Source organism: Eptatretus burgeri, chromosome 8 (genome assembly GCF_056783735.1).
Source record: "Eptatretus burgeri isolate ZD-2024b chromosome 8, Ebu_testis_v1, whole genome shotgun sequence".
NCBI classification, from domain to species: domain Eukaryota; kingdom Metazoa; phylum Chordata; class Myxini; order Myxiniformes; family Myxinidae; genus Eptatretus; species Eptatretus burgeri.
In genome coordinates this window covers 105633961-105659710 of record NC_140968.1, presented here as the reverse complement: position 1 = coordinate 105659710, position 25750 = coordinate 105633961, and the positions used below count along the sequence as shown (strand labels likewise).

The 25750-nt window shown below is 45.3% G+C and overlaps 1 protein-coding gene across 5 annotated transcripts in view; it reads left to right on the top strand.

Moving 5' to 3' along the window:
- LOC147022485 (neurabin-2-like) overlaps positions 1-25750 on the top strand; it is a 262931-nt gene that overhangs the window by 137066 nt on the left and 100115 nt on the right. For all 5 annotated transcript variants that reach the window (XM_085893427.1, XM_085893426.1, XM_085893425.1 and 2 more), the window contains 3 exons: positions 14769-14998; positions 21161-21257; positions 21438-21672. In XM_085893427.1, coding sequence (XP_085749553.1) covers positions 14769-14998; positions 21161-21257; positions 21438-21672 — 562 coding nt within the window. The remainder of the gene's footprint in view (positions 1-14768; positions 14999-21160; positions 21258-21437; positions 21673-25750) is intronic.

Here is a 25750-nt window from a genome sequence, read left to right as displayed (position 1 = left end):
CACAAGACTCCCTTGCTGAGAGAATCTGGTGAGCAGGATCAGCGTCAGGAAATTGGGCCACATGTCCATACAGCCGCAACTGACACTCACGGACTATGCGGGCAACAAATCTCATTTGAGTCTCTCTCAGCAATCGCTCGTTGGACACAAAATCCGACCAGCGATAGCCAAGGATTCTCCGAAGAGACCTGGTACCAAAGGAATTAAGTCTCCGTCTCAGATCATTGGTCAGAGTCCAAGTCTCGCATCCATAGAGCAAGACTGGAAGCACCAAGGACCTGAAGACTCAGACTTTCGTCCTCCCGCACAGGTACCCACAGCGCCACACCCCATGTTCCAGTGAATCCATGACTCCCCAGGCCTGACCCAGATGTCTATTGACCTCTGACTCACAGCCAGCAGAGACATGAATATCACTGCCAAGGTAAGTGAATCTCTCCATGACCTCAACATCCTCACCACAAACAGACACAAACAGGACAGCAGCAACCAATATGTCATTGAAAGCCTGGATCTTAGTTTTGACCCAAGAAACCCGTAATCCCAGCGGCTCAGACTCCTCATTCAGCACCTCAAGGGCCCCCAAAAGAAAATATCTAAAGTCTCCTCAAAGATGACTGCATCATCTCCGAAATCAAGGTCCGAGATCTTGACATTCCCAAACGATGCACCGCAGCTTGATCTCTCTGACATCCTCCCTAAAATCCAGTCCATACAAGTGCTGAAAAGTGTGGGGGCCAGTACACACCCCTGATGAACTCCAGTAACAACTGGAAATAAGTCAGAGATGATACCACCACATCTCACAGCACTCTCAGTACCAGAGTAGAGTTCAGACATCAGATCGATCAGTTTTGGTGTCACCCAACGAATACCAAGAATCCTCCAGAGGACATCACAATTCACTGAAACGAATGCTTTACCGAGATCAACATAGGCTGCAAGCAGTCCCTGCCAAAACTCTCGTCTGTGTTCGGTGAGGACCCGAAGAGCAAGGATACGGTCAATCGTTGACCTCTTTGGTGTAAAGCCTGACTGCTCTGGACGCTGGTGCTCAAGCAGATGGTGGCGTACCCTATCAAGAATTATCCGAGCAAAGACCTTGCCCGACACTGAGAGCAGCGTCACCCCTTGGTCGTTGCTGCAGTCTTGGCGATCACCCTTCCCTTTCCAGAGAGGGACAACAAGGCCCCTCTTCCAATCAGTTGGGATGATGCCTGTGTTCCAGGCAGAGCACAAAACTGCATGCAACGACACGAGTGTAGCATTTCCACCAGCCTTGAGAAGTTCATCATGGATGCCACAGATCCCTGGAGCCTTACCCCGTTTCAACCGGTTCACCGCAGCCCATGTTTCCACAAGCGAAGGTGGACCACAGTTGGTTGTAGGGTCAGCAACGGGGATTGTAACACCCTTGACGTCCAACTCGACAGCTGGTGGATCAGCCTGGTACAAGCGCTCAAAGTAACCGGCCCAGCGGGCCTTCACTTCAGACTCCTCTGTCAAGAGCCTACCACTCTCTGCTCTAACTGCAGTGCTCCGACGGATGGGCTTGGATGAACGCAATGCGCGAATTCCCCTGTAAGCGGGACGAGAATCACCTGTCCACAAGTGATGCTCTACCCCCTCGCAGATTCCTAGCACATAAGCCTCCTTGCCCACCCTTAGTGCATGTACAGATTTACGCCTCAGCTCCCTGAACAGCTCAGCTCTGCCATTCAGCCTGGCCCTGTGACTGGTCAATGGTATCCAGTGTCCCTTGAGAGACAAAATTCTTCTTTGCCCTGCGGTGAGTTCCAAGACATCCACCTGCAACATCAAGGATGGTGGTCTTGAAGGCACTCCACAACTCTTCAGGAACCCCCAAAGCACCCAGACGCCCCAAATCCCCACTCAGCCTGTTCGCAAACTCCTCAGCTACCCTCTCATCCTTGAGCTTGCCAACATCCAGCCTAGGCTGGGATGGTACCATTCTCCAGGATTTAAGGTGCAGCTTTAGAGTTGCTACAACAAGTCGGTGGTCAGTATTGAGGAACTGAGCACTCCGGTAGACCCTGCAGCTCTGAATCATCCTCCAGCGACCATCAATGAGGACATGGTCAATCTCCTTTGCCACACTGCCAGCATTGGAATACCAAGTCCAGCGATGAGCTTGTGGGTGCTGAAACCATGAACCAGCCACCCTAAGTCCATGACTTCTTTCAAAGTCAAGGAACTTAGTGCTATTCTGGTTCATAGTTCCTGACCCATGGGGACCAACACACACCTCATAACCATCCCTATCAGTTCCAGTCGATGCACTGAAATTCCCCAAGACTAGAAGTGTATCTCGTCTGGGGCACTGATCAACCACAGACTCAAACGTGGCGTAGAATGCATCCTTCATGGTGAGATCACTCGCCTCAGTCGGAGCATAGGACAGAGACCAGGGAAATGACACCAAAAGAGTGACGAATCATGAGTCTCATAATACGCTCGTGAACTGGTGTTACCTCAATTATCATTGGGGTCAGCTTATTGGACACAGCTACAGCAACTCCTTGAGTATGATCACCATCAGAGCGACCAGACCAATAGTATGTGTAACCACCCATCATTATCTCGCCGCAATCCGGTCTCTGAACCCCAGAGATTGCTGCAATACCGATGTCCAAACGCTTGAGCTAAGATGATAACAGAGACAGGTGATCATCCTCTCTTAGGGATAGGACATTCCAGGCACCCACCCAAGGGGACCACCTCAGGTTAACCCAAGGAGACCGCCGTCTGGTGGACGACACCTCAGCACCACTCCAACACACTCTCCCGCAATCTGACCTTGGAATGTTACCCCGTGGTTTCCCTCCTATCATCAAAGATTGGGGGTCCCGAAGGCTTTGCCCCAATCCCGTCTTCTGGTGAGCTGCCCTGCGAAGGGAAGCTGCACAGGAGGTACTCCCACGGAGTGGGTTTTCAGATTTTTTTGCGTTTTTGTGTTTTGCGGAATGAAGGGTTTTACGGTGGCCGGAGTGCAAATCCTGCCACCAACCTCCTAATAAGAAGTAACCTAACTGCAGGAAGATGTCCACAGACAAAGTTGGGCACTAGATATGGATGGCCGTTGGCTCACAACGAGCTCCTCCGCCCTTTGACAGGTTTTGTTTTTAATCCTGCTGGGTGTCCATATCCAAACACCCTCCTCACCAAAAAACCTGGTGGGGGAGACGGTTTAGTCGCCGACAACCCGACCATGGAACAGGTTAGTACAGGTTTACATGGTACCTGAAGCAGGTCACAGATCTAAACTGACCTGACATATACAGATCTAAGTGGAGAACAATGCTAAATATACCGCCTGTAGTACCAACTCAGCCAGTGGAGACCAATGCTAAATAAACCTACTGCAGTACCAACTCAGCCAGTGGAGACCAATGCTAAATAAACCTACTGCAGTACCAACTCAGCCAGTGGAGACCAATGCTAAATAAACCCAGCACCATCTTTTACTCAAATGTGTGTTTGCCAGCTTTTGACACTGGGGAACAAAGTTTTTGTTGCGTTGATACCAGCACTTGATCTTACCTAATTTGAGTGTGCTGAATTCAAATCTGAAGTTAGTTTCTCTATGTAAGTTCTAGATTGTTTGCAATCCACCATTATCAACATTTATTTGGTAAGTTACAATTTGTATGAAAAGCAAATTTATATCAAACATATATTTTGCAATTCAACATTTTCAACATTTATTTGGTAAGTTACAATTTGAATCAAAAGCAAATTAAAATTAACATATATTTCGACATAAAGACGATAGGTGATTCAGAACAATTGATAAGGATCGAATGCAAAGTTCAAATAGGTCCTATTCAGGCAAGAATTTGCGCTTGCAGCTCTTGCGTTTGTGCACTTCCACAGGGCAATCTCGTGTGATGCTCCAGCAGTAGTCTGTCATCATATTTTTGTCCCATCACCCTTGGTAGCGCTCTTCCATCGTCATGAGGTCCTGATGGAAGTGCTCTCCCTGTTCCTCACTTACAGCCCCAAGGTTCTCAGGGAATTGATCAAGGTGACTATTCAGGAAATGGAGCTTGACACTCATGTTGCACCCAAGATCGTGAAAAGCCAACAGCATTCTAGTAACCAGAAACTCAGTTATCTGCCTTTTTGTTACCAAGAAAGTTTTGTATAACTCTGACGAAAGACAGCCACGCTGTCTTTTCCTTGTCATTCATCTTCCTTACAAATTCCTCATCACATACAAGGGCACGAATTTGAGGTCCATCGAACACACCTGCTTTGATCTTCTCGAAAGACAAAGCAGGAAAAACAGAAACTATATGTTGAAAACATTCACCATCAGTACTCAACGCCTTCACGAACCGTTTCATCAAGCCGAGCTTGACATGGAGTGGGGGAAAATGATCTTCTCTCGGTTGACGATTGGGTCATTCACAATGTTTGGCATGCCTCCTTCCAGAGTTTCACGGATGGGCCACTCCTTCTGGATCCAGTGTTTCTCTCGAGCTCGGCTGTCCCACATGCAGAGATGGGATGGAAACTTTGTGAAGCCTTTCTGTTGACCAAGGAAAACGTTGACCATTTTCAGGTCCACACAAATGATCCAGTTGTGCTCATGATATTTGAGTAAGTCAATGACCATTTTTATGTCATTATGTTCTTCTCGCAAATGTACTGAGTGACCAACTGGAACCGCTCCATAAACATTGCCATTGTGCAAGAGAATGCACTTGAGGCTGCGCTTAGAGGTATCCAGAAATAATCGCCATTCTGTTGGATTATACGAAGTAACACCTAATTGCCTGAGAAAACCTGGGATATCGTGGCAGTAAACAAACTGCTTGTCTTCTGAGAAAACGGTGACAAAGATCTGGTCCCACTTTCGGAAATATGAAGCAATTGCAGAGTGGTCAAGTAGATTTTTTTCTTGCAGCCTGGAGGCTAATACCTCAGCTGCTTTCTTGGAGAGCCCCAAATAACGCACTGTCATTCAATTCCGGTTGGCTAAACTGCTGAGGGGCTGATGACTGTTCGGTATCAGATGAGGAGGCTTTTTTTTTTTTTTTTTTTTTTTTTTTGTATACCTTGGTCGAGGCTCGTATGAGAGCTAACACACAACTCACAGCAAGGAGGCATGAGACAAGAGGGGCGGGAGTGGAAGGGACAAAACAGTGGGGAACAGACACATTAGGTGAACTGTGGAAGGGAGAGGGATGGGGATGGGACGGGGAACATGGCGAAGAGAAGATGGACATTTCAGGGACTTTCAGGAAGGAAAGCAGGAGAAATGAGGGAAGAGGGCTTGGGTGGAGTATCGGGGCAAGAAAAGATCGAGGATTTGGATGGGGGAAGATAAGAGGTGGTGGTGAACAGCTGTTTTGAAAGCCTGGAGGGAAGAATGGGAAAGAATAGAGTGAGGAAGTTTATTCCAAAGGCGGGAAAAAGAGGAATGAAAGAGTGAAGATGAGCAGTGATTCGTGATTTTGGTAGTTTTACCAGAAGGGGGTTGTTGGCGGACCTTGAGCGCCCTGTGGAAATGTGGTGGGGACAAATCGCAGAGAGAGCAGGGGGGGCAAGGCTGGAGAGGAGTCGGTAGAAGACAGAAAGACCACCGACCAACCTGCGGTGATTGAGTGAGAGGCCCAAAGACTCAGCTTCATTGCGGGAGATGCCGATGATCTTAAATGCCCTGGTTTCGACAGCGTGAAGCCGAGAAAGGTGGGAGGCAGGAGCACCAGTCCAGAGGGGAGAGCAGTACTCCATCAGGCTACGGACAAAAGCTTTGTAAGTGGTCAGGAGCTCAAGAGGGCCGAGGAAGGACTTAGCACGACGGAGGATTCCCAGTCGGCGACTGGCTTTTGAGGCGAGGTTGGAAATGTAACTTTCCCAGGAAAGGTCATGGCAGATAGTGAGACCTAGAAGCTTGAAAGAAAAGACTTCTTCCAGAGGATTGTTGAGAAAGTGGATGGGATGGTTTTGTAAACGGTCCTTTCGAAGAGACATAGTGAGAGTGTGAGATTTGTCTGGATTGAAAGACATGTTCCACGTGTTGGACCAGTTTGTGATTTTATCCAGATCTGCAGTGAGCGAAGAAGCTGCTGCTTGCCGGTCTGAGGGATGACAGATGGTACGGCAGAGGGTGGAGTCGTCGGCAAAGAGAAATAGAGCATTTTCCAGAGAGTCCGAGAGATCATTGATGAAAACCAGAAAAAGAACAGGGCCCAGAACGCTACCTTGAGGAACTCCAGCCTGCACAGGAAGAGGGGATGAAAGAACTCCATTTAGGGCCACACGTTGACTGTGACAGGAGAGGAAGTCTGCGAGCCATGAGTGGAGATGGCCTTGGATACCATGGGAAGAGAGTTTGGTGAGTAGGGCAGGGTGCCAGACTGTGTCAAAAGCACGTGATATGTCCAGGGATACGGCTCGGATTTCCTGTCTGGCATTGAGGACCTCCATCCATTGATGGGAGAGCAGAAGCAGCATATCCGGGGTAGAGTGACCTGGTCTGAAACCAAATTGATGATTGGAAATCAAGCCATTGGAGAAGAGGAAGGATTTCATATCTGAGGCGATGATGGATTCCATCACCTTGCTGATGATTGGGAGAAGGCTGATTGGTCTGTAGTTATAGGGATCTGTTTTTGCACCTTTTTTATGCAGGGCAGTGATGTTAGCAGATTTCCAAGCAGATGGCAGATGACCTTGGGCAAATGAGAGGGTGAATAGAACAGAGAGAGGGTGAGCAAGAGCAGAAGAGCAGGCTTTGAGGACACGTGGGCTGATGCCGTCTGGACCGGTTGCAGAATCTGACTCGAGGTTTGAAAGCAAGCTCTCCACCTTGTCAGGAGAAAAGGATACAGAGTCCAGGGACAGTTGGGTGCGACTGGGTAAAGTGGGTAGAGATAGTGATGGGTTTAGGACACAAGATTTAGCTGCAAACACCGAGTTTAGACATTCAGCTTTATCACGTGTGGAATCAGCAGTGCGGCCATTTGAGGTAAGGGAGGGGATGGAGGGGGAACATACACCAGAAACAGATTTGATTAAACGCCACCAGGATTTTGAGGAGGGAGAGAGGTTTGAGAGTTCAGACTTGAGATGAGAAAGATGTTGTTTTCTGGCTCTCCTGAGGGTAGATACACACTTGTTCCGAGCTTTGTGGAAAGAACTGAGATTGCCCTCAGTTGGGTTTGCTTTCCATGAGGCAAAGGCAAGTTGTTTCAGGACAACTGCCTCGCCACAAGCTTCAGTAAACCAAGGGCGGGAGGAAGGGTAAGACAACTGAACACGAGAGGGGATAAATCTGTGCATGAGGGAGAGCAAGTTTCTTTGAAAGAATTCCCAGGATGGCTTCGGATTCTGAAACCATTTATTGAAGCCCGTCATCATGACCCTCGTGCTCTTGCTGATCATGTTCACTGCCTTCACCTTCAGATATGACAAAACCATTAAAGACTGGGACGGGGAGTTCCTCAGAGTGCGGAGTAGGTCGAATTGCTGAGGGAATACAGGAAGAGGAGATCTTTTTCCGGTTTTTCTTGCCGACACCCTTTGTGTCGACCGGGCAAAAATAGCAGTCAGTTACGTGGTCCTTGGGTTCTCGCCAAACCACGGGAACTCCAAAAGGCAGACCCTTTCGTTTTCCTTTTATCCAGTCACGAAGCATTTCCTCACAATTATGACATACAATATGAGGATCCCATTTCTTGTCTTGGTCGCCAAGGGGAACATCAAAATAGGCTTTATATGCATGCCTTACAAACGATGTTGTATTGCGCTTTTGACGAAGTAGTGTGTAGCAGCCACATACATAAAAGAATGCATCAGGATTATTTACACATTTATGTCTTATTGAAGAAGCCATGATCAGATCTGAAACAAAGATAAACATAAAGTTAAAGAATATATATCAATAAAGATAAAGAAAATTGATGTCAAATAAATCGTGAGCAAATTGTTTGCAGCAAAACGAATACGGTCGATAGTTATTTAGCAGTTTAGGTATCGTATATTTCCACTAAAGTCTGAAATCGCACCCCGAGTTCTCAAGTTATCCCAAGTGCAAAAAGCAATGGGTGTCCTTTTTTGTGAAAATCGCAATTTTCAAATTGCATGAAAACTAGAGCATGTGGAGGAAAATCGATTTCAGATTTGAAATCAGCGTTGAAAAAATACATAGAATAAGTTGAAAAATCTCATGTAACAGATAATAAGAAAAATATTGTTCCCCAGTATTATGGAATGGTTGATTGCATCACCTTTCGTGAAAATCGTAAGTGTATAATTTTGTGTTGATTCACGTCTTTGCGTTTTCCATAAATTTTAATTTGTAGTTTACTTTTACATTTATCTGTTCAATCAATACAAGACACACTTCTTCATTGATAACCATGTGGTTTGTTAACCATAAATGAGCATCTCATCCCATGCGTGACAATATTCTGCCAGCATGAACTTGAATGGCATGGAGAAGGCACAACAATCATTACCTCCACCACTGAAGGTGGAAGGAGGTTATGTTTTCACCCCTATCTACATATATGTTTGTTTGTCTGTTTGTTACTTGTGAAAATCGAAGTGCGTTATTCTGTCTGTCTGTCTGTTTTGTCTGTCGCCTTCAGGTCACAATTTTAAACCGATCTTCACGAAACTTCACCATATGCTGGAGTTTATCATAAGCAAGAAGCATATTCTTTTTGAGGTCAAAAGGTCAACATATGCCAAAGGTCAACAACTTTGTCAAATTTATTAATACCTCAATTTTCATCCGATTGACAAGAAATTTAAACAGGAATTGCATATCAGGTCACTGAATTCAACCACCAATTATTTTTGAGATCAACATCGGCTAAAAGGTCAACATCGGCTGAGTTTCTAAAGTTCTCAATTTTCATCCAATTTTTCATGATTTGAAATTTGAAGAGGAGTTGCATATTTGGTCATTGAATTGACTTGAAATTTGAAGAAAACAAACTTGAAATTGACTTCAAATTTTTTTCAGATGAAAATTGATTTGATATTCGAAGAGCAGTTGCATATTATGTGGTCATTGAATTCAACCACCAATTATTATTTTTAAGGTCAACATCGGCCAATGAACAACAACTAAGGTGGTCCTTCTAAAATCCTTCATTTTCATCCAATTGACTTGAAATTTGAAGAGGATTTATATTTCAGGTCAGTGAATTCAACTAGCCAATTATTTTTGAGGTCACCAGAGACCAAAAGGTCAACATAGGTCAACAGTCAATAACCAAGGTGAAATTTCTAATATTATCAATTTTCATCCCCTTGACTTGAAATTTGAAGAAGATTTGCATATCAGGTCCATTGACTTCTGGTTCCGGGTTTGGAGCATTGACAGATCTCCTTCGGGGCTCTCTGCTGATGATCTCAAAGTTAAGTTTCCGGTCGTTATCTGTCCCGTTTTAACTGTTTATTTTCTCACCTACATGTTACTGTGTGTTCCTAGTTCGGTTTTGTTTCAAAAATCATGCTATTTTGTGAGATATTGTCGACCTTGTCTTACCGGGTGCTTGAGGCCTACCCTGGAGGCTTGAGGCCTACCAGTTCCCCTCAGTGTACGATCGTGTTGATTTGTTTTTTCTCCCCATTACCTTCAATTTCTAGCTTCCCCACTTTCCTAAAGTCCCCCATCTCTCCCAACTAATCACTCTATTTCTTATCTTAAATAAAAAACAAACAAAAAAAAAAAACGCGACCTTTCTCCGATTCTTCTTCTTCTTCTTCTTCTTCTTCTTCTTCTTCTTCTTCTTCTTCTTCTTCTTCTTCTTCTTCTTCTTCTTCTTCTTCTTCTTCTTCTTCTTCTTCATCCCGTCTTCTTCTTCTACTTCTTCATTCCCTCTTCTTCTTCCTCCTCTCCTTCTTCCTCTATTTTTTGACAACACTTCCATGACCAAACCAGTTGAAAACTCTCTCAAACATTAATAATAATAACAAAAACGATCTCTTATAATACTTCATTTTCCTCTTTCACACGTGTGGTACTGTTTACTGCAACATAATGCACTATTCTTCTGCTGTTCAAACAGACTGCTCTCATTTCGACCTCTCCTTCATTCCTTGCCTAAAAAATCCAACTGTTACAGCGTTTCTTCTCTCCATTCTCTGAATTCGCCTTTATTGCATCCATCAAGAATTGTGTTCAACCACATCTCTGACCTAAAACTTTGAAAATCCCCAGTTTGCTATGAATGTTCGCTTTCCATCAACCATTCTTTTTTTCCAACTTCAGTGCCAACTCACTCCTCTCACTCATCACTCTCAAAGCAACCATCCCACTCTTCTCCCACTAAGCCTCCCTCTCACCTCTCTCAAAAACTCCCCCCCACCTTTCTCCCACCATTCATCCCCCTCATTCATCCTTCTCAAAGTTGCCCCCCCCTCCCATCCACAAAGCTGCCTTCTTCCACTGCCCTCTCACCTCCATCTCTTCACTCCACCTCCTCAAATCCTCAACTGCCTTCTTCCCCCTCTCTTGTCCCCCCTCTCCCCCAGCACAACAGAGCCTTTTCTCCTCCTCATTCGGCCCCCTCCCCTAGCTATTCTGCATCCCCCACACCCTTTCAACAACCCTCCTTACCTCCCCCTCGTCCCTTGTCCTACCCTCCCCCTCCACCCCCCACTCCCTGCACCTAAAGCCTCCTCCCCTACTTCTTCAGTAAAGTGTGGACCTCAAATATCTGGGACCTTCACTCAAACCTTTCAGATATTTCCAGACAAGCTGCCACTGACAAACCAGACATAATCTGCCAAACAGAAACTTTCCTCCCCCAAGACGTGTCTGAGTCCCAAGTATCTCTCCCTGGTTACTCGCTCCTCCGGTTTGACAGACCTGAGCTACGTCCTGGTGGAGGAGTTGCTCTCTTCATCAAAGACTCTATTCCTCACTCTCCATGCACTGCCCTCACTCCCCCACATCCCCAGGAATACCTCTGGCTCCAGCTTCCCGTCCACTCCCACCTCATATTTTTATGAGTAGTCTACCGTCCACCTAACAGCGATGACTCCATCTACACCTCACTATCCGAAAACATGGACCAACTTCTATCTTCTCATCCAAACTCTCTCGTCCTCATATGTGGTGACTTCAATTGTCATCATGCCAGTTGGCTAGGTGTGGGTACCTCTCTCACCTGTCATGGCAACTCAGCAAAAGCTTTCTGCGACTCATTGGGACTGACTCAATCGGTCAACTTCCCGACCCGGATCTCAACCAATGGTACTCCATCTCTTCTGAATCTGATTTTGACAAATTTCCCTGTCAATATCTGCTGCTCTTCCTTCGCTCCAATCGGTTCTTCTGACCATGACCTTGTCAAAGTGGACATCTCTGGCTGTTATCAGAGAACCACCTCACCGCCGTCGAGTCTGGCATTTCGCTCAAGCCGACTGGCAGGGTCTCCAAGCAGCCCTCAAACTTATAGACTGGTCTCCTATCGCTACTTTCTCCAACATCAACTCATCCTGGGAATTCTTTCAAAGCAACTTGCTCTTCCTCATGCACAGATTTATCCCCTCTTGTCTTCAGTTGTCCTACCCTTCCTCCCGCCCTTGGTTCACTGAAGCTTGTGGTGAGGCAGTCGTCCTGAAACAACTTGCCTTTGCCTCATGGAAAGCAAACCCAACTGAGGGCAATCTCAGTTCCTTCCATAAAGCTCGGAACAAGTGTGTATCGACCCTCAGGAGAGCCAGAAAATAACATCTTTCAAATCTCAAGTCTGAACTCTCAAACCTCTCGCGCTCCTCAAAATCCTGGTGGCGTCTAATCAAATCTGTTTCTGGTGAATGTTGCCCCTCCATCCCCTCCCTTACCTCAAATGGCAGCACTGCTGATACCGCACGTGAAAAAGCTGAATGCCTAAACTCGATGTTTGCAGCTAAATCTTGTGTCCAAAACCCATCACTTTCTCCACCCACCCTTACCCAGTCGCACCCATCTGTCCCTGGACTCTGTGTCCTTTTCTTCTGACAAGGTGGAGAGCTTGCTGTCAAACCTCGAGTCAGATTCTGCAACCGGTCCAGACGGCATCAGCCCACGTGTCCTCAAAGCCTGCTCTTCTGCTCTTGCTCACCCTCTCTCTGTTCTATTCACCCTCTCATTTGCTCAAGGTCATCTGCCATCTGCTTGGAAATCAGCAAACATTACTGCCCTGCATAAAAAGGTGCAAAAACAGATCCCTGCAACTCCAGACTAATCAGCCTTCTCCCAATCATCAGCAAGGTTATGGAATGCATCATCGCTTCAGACATGAAATCCTTCCTCTTATCCAATGGCTTGATTTCCGATCATCAATTTGGTTTCAGACCAGGTCACTCTACCCTGGATATGCTGCTTCTGCTCTCCCAACAATGGATGGAGGTCCTCAATGCCAGACAGGAAATCCGAACCGTATCCCTGGACATATCACGTGCTTTTTACACAGTCTGGCATCCTGCACTACTCACCAAACTCTCTTCCCATGTTATCCAAGGCCATCTCCACTCATGGCCAGCAGACTTCCTCTCATGTCGCAGTCAACGTGTGGCCATAAATGGAGTTCTTTCATCCCCTCTTCCTCTCCAGGCTGGAGTTCCTCAAGGTAGCATTCTGGGCCCTGTTCTTTTTCTGGTTTTCATCAATGATCTCTCCGACTCTCTGGAAAATCCTCTTTATATCTTTGCTGATGACTCTACCCTCTGCTGTACCATCGGTCATCCCTCAGACCCGCAAGCCGCAGCTTCTTCGCTCACTGCAGATCTGGATAAAATCACAAACTGGTCCAACACGTGGAACATGTCTTTCAATCCGGACAAATCTCACACTCTCACTATGTCTCTTCGAAAGGACCTTTCAGAACCCCCCCCCCCATCAACTTTCTCAACAATCCTCTGGAAGAAGTCCTTTCTTTCAAGCTTCTGGGTCTCACTATCTGCCATGACCTTACCTGGGAAAGCCACATTTCAAACTTTGCCTCCAAAGCAAGTCGCCGACTGGGACTCCTCCGTCATGCAAAGTCCTTCATCGGCCCACCTGAACTCCTGACCACCTACACAGCTTTTGTTCCCAGCCTGATGGAGTACTGCTCTCCCCTCTGGGCTGGTGCTCCTGCCTCCCACCTTTCTCAGCCTCACGCTGTAGAAACCAAGGCATTTCGGATCATTGGCATCTCCCACAATGAGGCTGAGTCTCTGGGCCTCCACTCAATCACAGTTTGGTCCGTGGTCTTTCTGTCTTTTACCGTCTCCTCTCCAGCCTCGCCCCCCCCCCTCCCTGCTCTCTCTGCGCCATTTGTCCCCACCACATTTCCCCATGGCGCTCAAGGTCCGCCAACAACCCCCTTCTGGTAAAACTACCAAAATCACGAATCACTGCTCACCTTCACTCTTTCATTCCTCTTTTTTCCTGCCTTTGGAATAAGCTCCCTCACTCTATTCATTCCCATTCTTCCTTCCAGGCCTTCAAAATAGCTGTTCACCACCACCTCTTATCATCCCTCATCCAAATCCTCGATCTTTTCTACCTCTGATAATCCACCCAAGCCCACCTCCTTCAAATTCCCTGCTTTCCTTCCTGAAAGTCCCTGTGATGTCCATCTTGTATTCCCCATGTTCCCCATCCCATCCCTCTCCCTTCCACAGATCTCCTAATGTCTCTGTTCCCCACTGTTTTGTCCTTCCCACTCCCTCCCCTCTTGTCTCATGCCCCCCTTGCTGTGGGTTGTGTGTTAGCTCTCACACGAGCCTCGACAAGGTATACAAAAGAGGGAGGAGAGGCAATTTGAGAGCCGTGTGTATGTATGTATGTATGTGTGTGTGTCACCATTTTTCTCAGAGATGTTTGAACGGATCTTCGTCAAACTTTCAGAGGTTCATGCTTGAGTGCCATGTAGTGTTTTCGACTGAAAAAAAATCAGGTCACTGAATTCAACGAGAAAGCATTTTGAAGGTCCACCTCGGCCAAAAAGTCGACATCGGCCACATTTCTAAAATTATCAAGTTTCAGCCAATTGACTTGAAATTTGAAGAAGAGTTGCGTGTTTGGTCAGTGAATTCAATCACTAATTATTTTTGTGATCAAATTTGTTTTATGGATTTCAGAAGTATCATGCATGACATCTTTCTTGTTTGTTTGTTGCTTGGCAAAAAATTATTTTTGCCATGTATGTTAGTTTATATAATAGCATTTGTCTGTCTGTCTGTCACAATATTTTTGGCCACAAGTTTTCAAGCAATATTTCGAGAAAAAAAAATTTCAATGTAGGTGACCGACCAAGGACAGCAATGCTTAATTTTGGTGAAGATTGAAATCCGGATCCGGATCTGAGAATTCTCTAAGTGATTCTTCACCATTGAGAGATAAGGCTTCACCACCACGAGAGATTCTTCACCACCACGATATCTCAAAAGGTTATGGATGGATTCACACGAAACTTGTTGGACATGTTGGGTGTGTGAAAAGGACAAATTGATTTAATTTTGGCCCAAGAGCTGTTCTGCTCCATGAGGCTTGCATGATATTTCAAAATATACAAAGCAAAAACACATCTGAGTGGATAAAAGGTTTGTATTTCCATCATTTGACACACACACACACACACACACACACACACACACACACACACACACACACACACACACACACACACACACACACACACACACACACACACACACACACACACACACACACACACACACACACACAACAGAGCTTGAGAGTGTTGGTAGTTTTGGGTGGGTTCAAGCAGGATGTGGCATCTTTCCAGTTGGCGTACTGCGAGGACGAGAGAGACCATTGGGAGGCTGAGCGGAGGCAACTACAGCAGAGCATGGAGGAGAACGCAATACGCATGAGCAAGCTCGAGAACTACTGGCTTGAAGCTCAGACGCTGTGCCAGACGGTCAACGAACACCTGAAAGACAGCCAATCACAATATCAGGCTTTGGAGAAGAAGTATAACAAGGCTAAGAAACTGATCAAGGAGTACCAGCAGAAGTACGGGGGATATGGTTGGGTGGGGTGGGTGAGGGGAGGTGGTGGTTACAACTCTTCTTAATTGTTTGATACTAAAAGCACCCACTGTCTACGGTAGCAGCAAGGGTGTGTGGGGTGGGGGGGGGAGGGGGTTTAACTGTATTTTGTGTTGTACAACTTCTGGGAGTTTCAGTTATTTTTTTTGTGATAACATGCAGTTTTCAAGTTATGTCCGGTGGTGCAGGAGTGCATTATCAGGGACGTTAATTTAAATGCACTTCTTATGATAATTCCCCCACTTTAACATTAAAGTGAAGACTTAAGTTGGAGGTGGCCATCCTAATTTAGTGGAGCATTCCCATGCACACCTATAGCCCAACCAGCACTTTTCAACAAATTTTATCCAGCGTTTAGGAGTGAATAAAATACAGAGAACGTATCTGAATTAGCCTGGTAGTTTTCGATCCCATACAAAGTTTTCATACATAGATACTATTGTATAAATTCTGTGAACCACTGGGACTTGTAATGCACTCCCCTACCAGGATCGGCACTACATGATACACATTTACATAGAAAACTTGTTTCTTCCCTCTCCACCTCCCCCCTCCCTCCCCCCTTCCCAACCACCCATGACTAATATGCCTAAAACCTTCACGGGCACACTCCAAGTACAACCACCAAGTTTCAACTCATTCTGGACATTGGTTTAGGAGTGCATACATGTCAAACACACACAAACAAAAGCCAAATTATATATTATTTAATTATATACCAACACACTGGCTGAAGCATATGCATACCGCAGATATATTGGGTAGTCGATCAAGTCTACCTTTATTATCAGTATTTCCGTCGATATGTTTGTTTGTCTGTCTGTCTGTCTGTCTGTCTGTATGTATGTCTGTTCGGTCCAGTGCTCCGTTAATACAATGGCGATTTCGATGAAACTTGGTTGGTAAGTTCATACCATGACCTAGTTGTGTGCAAATGAGAACCGTTGCTGTGGACCCATCCGTTGCCTAGCAACGGACCTTTGATATTTTCAAAAAAAAATCTCAAAAATTAATTTTTTCGAAAATCAAAAATCGGGCCACGAGCGACTGTGGGCAGTACATTCAGCCATATTGTCAAAAATTTCCAGCCGGATCCTATGAAAACTGTCGGAGAAGATAGACTTTGAATGAACCCTGGTCGAATACAATAAAAAAAACGAAGTTCGTTATATCTCAGAGACTATGAGTCAGACAGACATGAAACTGGTATGTCCTGGTTCATGGTATGTCCTAGTTATGCGTGAGAAAGAACCGTTGCTATGGACGCTTTTGTTGGCTAGTAACGGCTGAAAAACGACTAAATTCAACTTGATCGACAACCCATGTCCGCCTACCGGCTTGTATATATCTATATGTGTGTGTGTGTGTGTGTGTGTGTGTGTGTGTGTGTGTGTGTGTGTGTGTGTGTGTGTGTGTGTGTGTGTGTGTGTGTGTGTGTGTGTGTGTGTGTGTGTGTGTGTGTACGTACACACACGAGAAACCATGATCCCCTTTTTACCTTTGCTGTCCTTGAAATTTATTTGAGTGCAGTTACAACAGGACACACACACAATGAGCCGTAAACAGGAAGAGGTCACGTCTGTCACTCTTGCTCTTCAGGCACATCATACCTGTTGTGTTCGCTCATTGCAGCACATCAGCACCAATGATGGAATAGTTATAAAAATAGGGTTTTTATTTACTTCACTCTGGATGGGAGAAAGAGGTTTTTCTTTTATAAACTGTTGTTTCTGCCGTTTAAGGTAAAGTATATTTTGAGTGTTTGTTGAGGGTTATTTTTGTAAAAGGATACATTGGACTGAGCACACAAGGATGTTGAAACCCAATTGGTATAAACTGATGCTGCACTTCACCACTATTCATTTCCAGTTAACATTCCTGAAGGAGGCCCTAATAGTGATATAACTTTGCAAGACCTTGCCCTCGGTCCTTGTTCCACTCCCCAAAGAACCACTAAATGAAGCCCATCGGATCGTTCGTTGATGACCTAATAGACCACATCACTGTTTGGCCAAGAACAGGGACATCGCTGGGGACTGGCCCATGGGGCATGTGCCCCAATTGTTGTTTTTTTGCGGTGTCCCGAATCTACAGTGTCTTTGGAAAGTATTCACACCCCTCGATTTTTATCACATTTTGTTGTATTTCAGGCTGAATATAAAATGGATTCAATTTAATTTTTTTGTCACCGATCTGTACAAAATACCCCATCATGACAAAGTGAAAACATGTTTTTAGATGTTTTTACAAATTAATAAAAATGTAAAGCTGAAATGTTTTGCATCAAAAAGTATTCAGCCCCTTTGTTATGACACTCCAAATTGAGCTCAGGTACATCCAATTTCCTTTGATCATGCTTGAGATGTCTCTACGACTTTATTGGAGTCCACCTGTGGTCAATTCAATTGATTGGACATGGTTTAGAAAGAAACACACCTTTCTATAGAAGGTCCCACGGTTGGCAGTGTATGTCAGAGCAGAAACTCAACGATGAAGTCCAAGGAACTGTTCGTAGAACTCTGAGGTAGAATTGTGAGGAGCCATAGATCTGGGGAAGGGTATAAAACAATTTCTAGAGTGTTGAAAGTTCCCAAGAGCATAGTGAGCTCAATCATTAGGAAATGGAAAGAATATGGAATGACCCAGACTCTTCCTAGAGCTGGCCGTCCAACCAAACTGAGCGACCGGGCAAGATGGACCTTGGTAATGGAGGTGACCAAGAACGCAATGACCACTCTGACAGAACTACATAGTTCCTTGGTTGAGTTGGGCAAACCTGCCGAAGGCCAACAGACTCTGCAGCACTTCACAAATATAAGCTTCATGGGAGAGTGGCCAGATGGAAGCCACTCCTGAGAAAAAGGCACATGACAGCACACCTGGAGTTTGCAAAAAGGCAAGTGGAAGACTGAGAGCAAGAGGCAAAATATTATGTGATCTTAGGAGACGAAAATTGAACTCTTTGGCCTGAATGCAAAGCGTTACGTCTGGGGGAAACCAAGCACAGCTCATCATCCATCTAACACCATCCCAACCATGAAGCATGTTTGTGGCAGCATCATGTTTTGGGGATGGTGTTCAGCAGTAGGGACTGGGAGACATGTAAAGATAGAGGGAACAATGAATGGAACCAAATACAGGCAAATCCTTGAGAAACCAAATACAGAACCTGCTTCAGAGTGCAAAAGACCTTCAACAGCAGATATGATTTGAGTTCCAACAGGACAATGACCCCAAACACACAGCTAAAGCAACACTGCAATGGCTTCAGAACAAGAACGTGAAAGTCCTTGAGTGGCCCAGCCAAAGCCCACACTTTAATCCCATTGAGAATCTGTGGAAAGACTTGAAGATTGCTTTTCACTGATGCTCCCCATCCAACTTGACGGAGCTTGAGTAAATCTACAAGGAAGAATGGGAGAAAATCCCCAAATCCAAATGTGCAAAGCTGATACAGATATATACCCAAGAAGACTCGAAGCTGTAATCGCTGCCAATGGCGCTTCGACAAAGTATTGACTCAGTGGGTTGAATATTTATGTAAATGAGATATTTCTGTGTTTCATTTTTAATTAATTTGTAAAAACCTCTAAAACATGTTTTCACTTTGTCATTATGGGGTATTTTGTGTAAATCGGTGATGAAAAATTTAAATTTAATCCACTTTAAATTCAGGCTGTAACACAAAATGTGACAAAAGTCGAGGGGTGTGAATACTTTCTGGAGGCACTGTATTTTAACTCCTTGGCTAGGATAGGCCATTTTATAATGAATCGCCTATTTTTCGACACGTGCCACTGAAAAAGCTTTTATCGGGGTGAGGGGGTCTGAAGTTCGAGGGGGCCTGGCCTACAAATCTTTTTGGAAGCTCGCGATGCCTCTGGCCAAGAATATAAATTTCTCGAAAATTTCTGGCATCCTTGGTGCAGCAGGGCATAAAAGCCTGCACTCAGCGGATTTGTGAGAGGTTGAAGTTTAGAGAAGTTCGTCTTGTAAAATTAGGAGGTTGGTTTTGGGGAGCAGGGGAGATAGATGCGGGGCATCTTGAGAAAGTGGGCATTTGCTGATCTCAAAATTATGAGACTCTGGTCTGATCAATGAAACGTCCTTCAACCGTAGAAAACTCAAAGTCTCACCCTGTCGCTCCAGAAAGATCATCAAATGAACCCCATTATCTATTTAATTTGTCATCCACTGGAAGAGTTTCATTCTATTGAACATCTGGGCCTCACCATGAAACATGACCTTTTCTTGGCTGACCATGTAGGAAACGTGGCCTCCGAAGCCAGCCGCAGACTTGCCATCCTCCGTCGGTCAGAATATTTCCATGGAAAATCAGAGCTACTCACAGTCTAGAAGGCCTTTTTTGATATCTCGTTAGAGTGCTGCTATCCAGTATGGGCTGGCACTCCAGCATCACATGTGTCTCCTGGATTCTGTGCAATCTAAAGCTATCAACATTATTGGATTGTCACGTGATGAGGCCGAAGCACAATGTATCTTTGCTAAGTGGTCTTTGTTTTCTACTGCATAGACTCCAACATTCCCCCTCTGCTCTCTCAATCCTCCAACCCTCCCTAGGAACTCCAGGGTGCACGCGCTCTTCTCGTAATTCCCTTTCTGGTTAACCTTCCAACATCCAGGCTGAGTGTACACCTTAACTCTTTTATTCCTCACTTCTGCTGTTCAGGAAACCACCTGACAGAGGCTGTTCAGTCTCATTCTTCCCTCCAGGACTTTGAGCAAACAGTGCACCACCATCTCTTATCATTCCCAATTCTGACCCATGATCTTTATTACCCCCATTAACCTTTCCTCACCCAACCATCTTACTTGCTAGTTTCAGTGTTTCCTCCCTATCGTGTTTTCTTGTTTGTTCATTCCCTTGATTTTTGGCCCAGTGTCAGTTCCACCTTGCTCTTCGATGAACCCTGATCCTGCAAAGAAAAATATAAAGCATTGAGAAGTTGTTGGTGTTTGAGAGCTGAAACAATGATGTCTGAGCAAAGAGGAAATTTCATACATCCGTCTGCATTGTGATATGTTCTGCCTGCTCACCAGCCACTGCAGCTGTGCAGCCAGTTGGGCACATTCCACTGACCGAGCACAAGCTCCGGTGGGGTCGTGTCCTTGCACTATGTCACTGCAGGCCACAAGACCTGATGTGTGGCTGTGACTTTTGCCCATGCCTGCCATTATTCACATTTGTCAGAGGATGCCTCCATCTTGGAACCCATGCCATACTTCCACCTCCACCGTCACTCCCTGAGCGGTGGCTGAAACCATTGCGTTGACACGGCTCTGCCACGATGACGTGTTGAGACCCTGATGCTCTTTGGTATTCTCCCGAATCTCCACCAAACAAATTTCCTCGGCCATCTTTCAGATTCAGCCTTTGCCACTACCACCAGCTAAAGAGCCTTGTTTTCATCAATGGAGCCGGATTATTCATCTCCCTACATTCCTGTACAATTTTTCAAACTTCAGTAGCATTGAGTTTCCAAATACAATGTGCCCATGAAGAACCCGATGATCTAGCTGCCAGTGGTATTTTGTTAAATGCTCTTTTTAGATAGGATGTGAGGTAGGGTTGAGGTTTGTTTACACTTGTGTTGCCATTGTTTGCACCGTCCAACATAATGAGTTTTGTTGTAATTATTTTTTATTTTTTATTTTGAATTGGTCTGTCAAACGTGCATCTGTTGAGCCCCCAAATTGCTAGATTATTCAAGCCACTATAATTGGCTCCACATTTTGGGGGGCCGTGGCGTTTGCCTCAGAGTGTAGCTTTGTTGTACCCACATCAGTAAGCATGGATTTCTGACACTCCATGGGGCTATCGTGCCCCTGGTCGTGCAACATTGTCAGAAAATGGCAAATGCATAAAGCCTGAAATTTAACTTGAGAACGCAAACAATAAATGTTCATTCCTCCGAATCTGCTTGTCCATTTTGTCCTCCGTTAATTTGGACACACCTTGTCATTTACAAGTACCCTTCCTTTCTACATGCTGAGTTTTCAATAACCTTGGTCATGGTCCTTGTGAACAGACCTGTGTTTTGCTAACATTTTGATCCTTTCCACATTTTTGTGATTTGCACCCAAATGGAGTCGGTTTGTCCCTTAGGGAGGTTGAGTTTGTGATGCGTGAAGAGGCTCAAAACAAGAAGCTGGAAGAGATTGACGAACAATACCAGCAGAGATTGGAAAACCTACAGAGCCAGGTAAGTGATGCATCCATTGACGTTCCCTCTCGATACCATGCTTTGTGTAACTATATTACCATCTGAAATCGTTCAAGAAAAGAGCAGACAGGTAGATTGAGTTGTTGAGTAAAGGAAGGATAACTTCGGAATTAACTTGATGAATGCAAACTTCTAAAGCAACTTTCTAAATTTCAACAGCTATCCGTCCTCGAGTTGGAGTTGCAAGAATATCGTGAAAACGACGCCGTTCGCTCCAACAATAACTGCCAACCTTTGGAACCGGAATCGTCCTTCGAGAGTCCCAGGCCGGGTGGCCACGCGCAGCCCCCGTGTCCCACGGCACCGGAGCGCGTGCCTCTGTGCAGAGAGAGGCCTCTTGATATGGCGGAGACCAGAGAGGTCAAAAGCACGTTGGACAAAGAAAGCGATTCAGGTAGGGAGGTCTGGTGAGACGACTCGGAACGAATGGGAGAAGTGCGTCGGCCATTAATGCTCGGACTTGGCTCTGGTGTCGTTTGCTTACCACGGTCTGAGCTCACTCGGTGAACCTGACATGAAGATGAAAGTGGAGTATTTTCACTTTTAGTGTGTTTTTCCTTGGGAGGAATTTGGAGCAATGTTCTTCAAAGCAGTATTCGTGATAATAATTAATTAACGTTGGTTACTGTTTGCAGATCCGCCAATACAGTTTAGGGAATGAGTGAAGCAAACCATTTTCTATCTATTCTATGATCAGACAATCACTGGTATTTTCCTGATTCTTGAGTACTTTGGCAATATTTCCAATTTCTAATACACGCACAGACCTCGATATGAGCAGCTTCCTTTCACACGACACACACGTATGTATGTATGCACACACGTACACATACACATGCGTGGTTACACATGCACACGTGCACATCAAATCATGTACACGCATACACATGTGTACACACAAACACGAACACACAAAGACACGTGCACGAACACAAGTGCATAAACACGCGTTCACGTGCGCACGCACGCACACACAAACGCACACAATCACGTGCCTTTGTTTGTCCGCCATCTTGTAGGTCATACTTGACTGGCACACTGTTTTTATTGCCCAAATCACTGCTCACACTTACAATGTCTGAGACTTGTTCGGTAGGACAAGGGGAACCCTTCAGAAATAGTGTGACGGACACAGGACACGGAAGGAGCACACAAACAACAACCACCACCATGACGACGACAGCAGCAGCAGCAACAACGTGGTATCAAAGATCTTTTTTTTCGTCGTTTTGCATCCTCATTGAGACTCACAGATAGATACAAAGTAAGTTTGTGAAGTACAACATCCTGTGTTTGGCCTAAACCCGTAAGTGAAGCGACAGGTTGGCATGGCTCATTATTACAAATAATATATCATTCAAGTGAACTCTCTCCATTCATTTGTGAGGTTAGACCTTACAACCAATGGTTATCTGGGCCATTAGGTGATGAGGGTTGGTTCAAATGGGGTTGTAAAAGAGCTCCGACTCTATCGAGTAACCAGTTGATAGAAGTTCCACCATGTAGAGCTTTATCACAACAGTTGAGCTTTTGCCCGATACTGGCCCTTTAGGCCTGAGTCAACGTAGTAGTACAACAGTTGATACAAGCCTGGTGTTGACTTCACGGTTAAGCTGCTTGGCTTAAGATCCTCGGGTCTTGAGTTCAAGTCCTTGTGGGGTCGTTCAGTTAACACCAGGTCGGGTTAACTCGGCCTGCCATCCTTCCGAGGTCGGCAAAATGAGTACCAGCCTGCTGTCAGTGGGGGCATTGCATCAGCAGCCCAGCTGTGCCACAAGAAAAATGATGCAGCCAAGCAGTCACAGGCTGCATTCGAATAAATTAATAACAACAGTCGATCAACCCCACAGAGATTTATGACAAGCGGGTGCGTTTACGAGCGTACTCTGCTGATTTGTATCGGTTGGTTGGTACTTACTTTGGACATCACCAGGTGGACATCACCAGCACCCTGTTTCTCTGGCACGTTCCAAGTCTACCTCCCATGCCCCCAGCCGGCCAGGCTCTCATCAGCTTTTGTCGCCTCCTTTGTGTCGTATGAGGAAATGTTTACGAGATAACTGTAGATCTCGGGGTACCGTCAGTCAGTCAGTCAGTCAGCTGCTCTTTACTAGCTTGTTTCTCCATTGGGTTCAGCAAGTTTCCCAGCAAGCTGTAAGGATCTGTGACCCCATAGACTTCTAATTTCTGGACATACCGGTGCCTGCTCTGCTTATTTAAATGACTAACATTAGATAAACTCGAGCTACTTCCGGTTGCAGATATTCCTCCAGACATTTTGAGTGATCCCGATCCAGATCCAGATTTGGATTGTTTACAATCTACATGACCGACAAAGTGGCGGACCAACAGATGGTGACGTCACCAGCTTACGTCAGTGAGAAACCTCTACACACACACACACACACACACACACACACACACACACACACACACACACACACACACACACACACACACACACACACACACACACACACACACACACACACACACACACACACACACACACACACACTCTCAAACACTCATATTCTGATTCTGATGTACCATACTCTTCACAGAACGCCAGTGCTGCTATTGCAGTTTCTTGGCAAGAGTTATACTGGGTGGTTTGCCATTACCTACGCAGCAATAGTTCTCGCAGTAATTTGTAATTTGTCCACGGTGCCGGCGATAGCTCACCAACTCTTCACCAAGGACACTGTGGGGTGTTTATCGTCCATGAACTGATGTTGATAGACGGGACACCCGCTTAATGGCACACACAATGATGATTTACCTTGCCTGTGAAACACCAGGTTGACAGTTTATATCTGGGTCAGGATTCAAACCCAGGCTCAGGAGCTCAGAGGCGAGTGTGTGTACTTTTCGGCACACACCCACATGCACACATACAAAAACATGTTTATGTGCACACGGACATACACACACGGACATACACATCCTAGCAATGATAGAACATGTCCGCATCAGGTGTTATTTAGTGAAATTCCTGATGATTGATGATTTAATTTATTTGTTTCCTTCATTTGGAATAATTTATTTCTCTGATAGGCTGATCATTGTGAATATATATATATATATATATATATATATATATATATATATATATATATATATATATATATATATATATATATATATATATATATATCTTTTCATTGCTGGTGTTTTGGCAATTGCATGGTTTAATGTCTCTCATCATGGCTTGTTAATCTGGTGCCCATCACCTAAACAAGCCATCCTCACAGTTGTTAATCTGGTGCCCATCACCTGAAGCCATCCTCTGAGTGGTTGAGTTCACCTTTCAGATTCCTGTGTTGAAGGTCCGGTTTATCAGCACAGCACAGTCTAAGGAAATGACACGTACCGAGAGTATCATCGTATCGTAATGAGACTGACAAACGGAGCGCGTTCTCAAGTTGTTTATCCATATCACCGGATCCGTCCGAATCGGATTCCGCAGACTCCATGATGGCAAAATGCTTTTGTTACCAGGAAACAATGTTTCGAAACGGGGCTTGTGGGAAATTATCTTATCTCTTTTACATCATCTTGTAGGCCTTTAAGATTTTCCTGAGGCTCCACAGGTATCTTCCTAGCTCATACACTTACCGGATGCACCTGGCATCCAGTAGTTTGTGATCATTGTGAGAATGCAACACCATGGTATTCGGCGTATCCTTTGGTAAAACAAACTCATCAGCGGTACATCTTTCCCCCTGTCTGTGTAGAGTTCCCCGCCGAGTGTATTTCTTTGATCTTCCAAAGTTTCCAAGCAAGTCCTCCATTGCACCGAGCAAGTTTGATTTGCACCCCGTTCATAATACTGTCGCCTTGCTTGCAATTGTCAGACAAAGCAACGTTTCAAGTTTTCTTGCGCTCGGCCTATGGTGCGGACGGGCATGACCGTCGCGCGACCGACGACCCGTTGGCATCGCGGCCACCTGTGGTTGAAGTGACCTTGGCGATGTGGTTTGACTTTCTCGTGAACTGTCTCGTGCCAGCGGCTCTATTAGCCACCTTTCACTTCCTCGACTTGCAAAGTAAGGTAAAGCCATCTGTAATAAAACCTCCGGTGCTAACTTAAGACCGTTATTCCAAAGCTCACTCTAGAAGGATCAACCAGTTTGAAAAGTGTTTTTATCAGTTTTTGCAAACCCATTAGACCTTTACTGCTTAATCTGTCACATGACTCTTACTTTATGTTTGCGCATTCGGGGCACTGCAGCCTTGTCGCCGCCGAATACCCACGAGTACCTGTGACTATTGCTTTGCTGTGAAGTACGTTTCTCTCCACATGCATGCGCAGTGCAAGGCGGCATCCTCTTGGCTTCTCTCATTTTCTTGGGAAGAGTAAATCTGCAATAAAATATTGACTTGCAATGTCTCTCTCTCATCTTGTGTTTTGTCATTCTTTATTTCCCTTTATTTCCCCATTACGTATCCTCCCAGGTGTGTTCGCATCG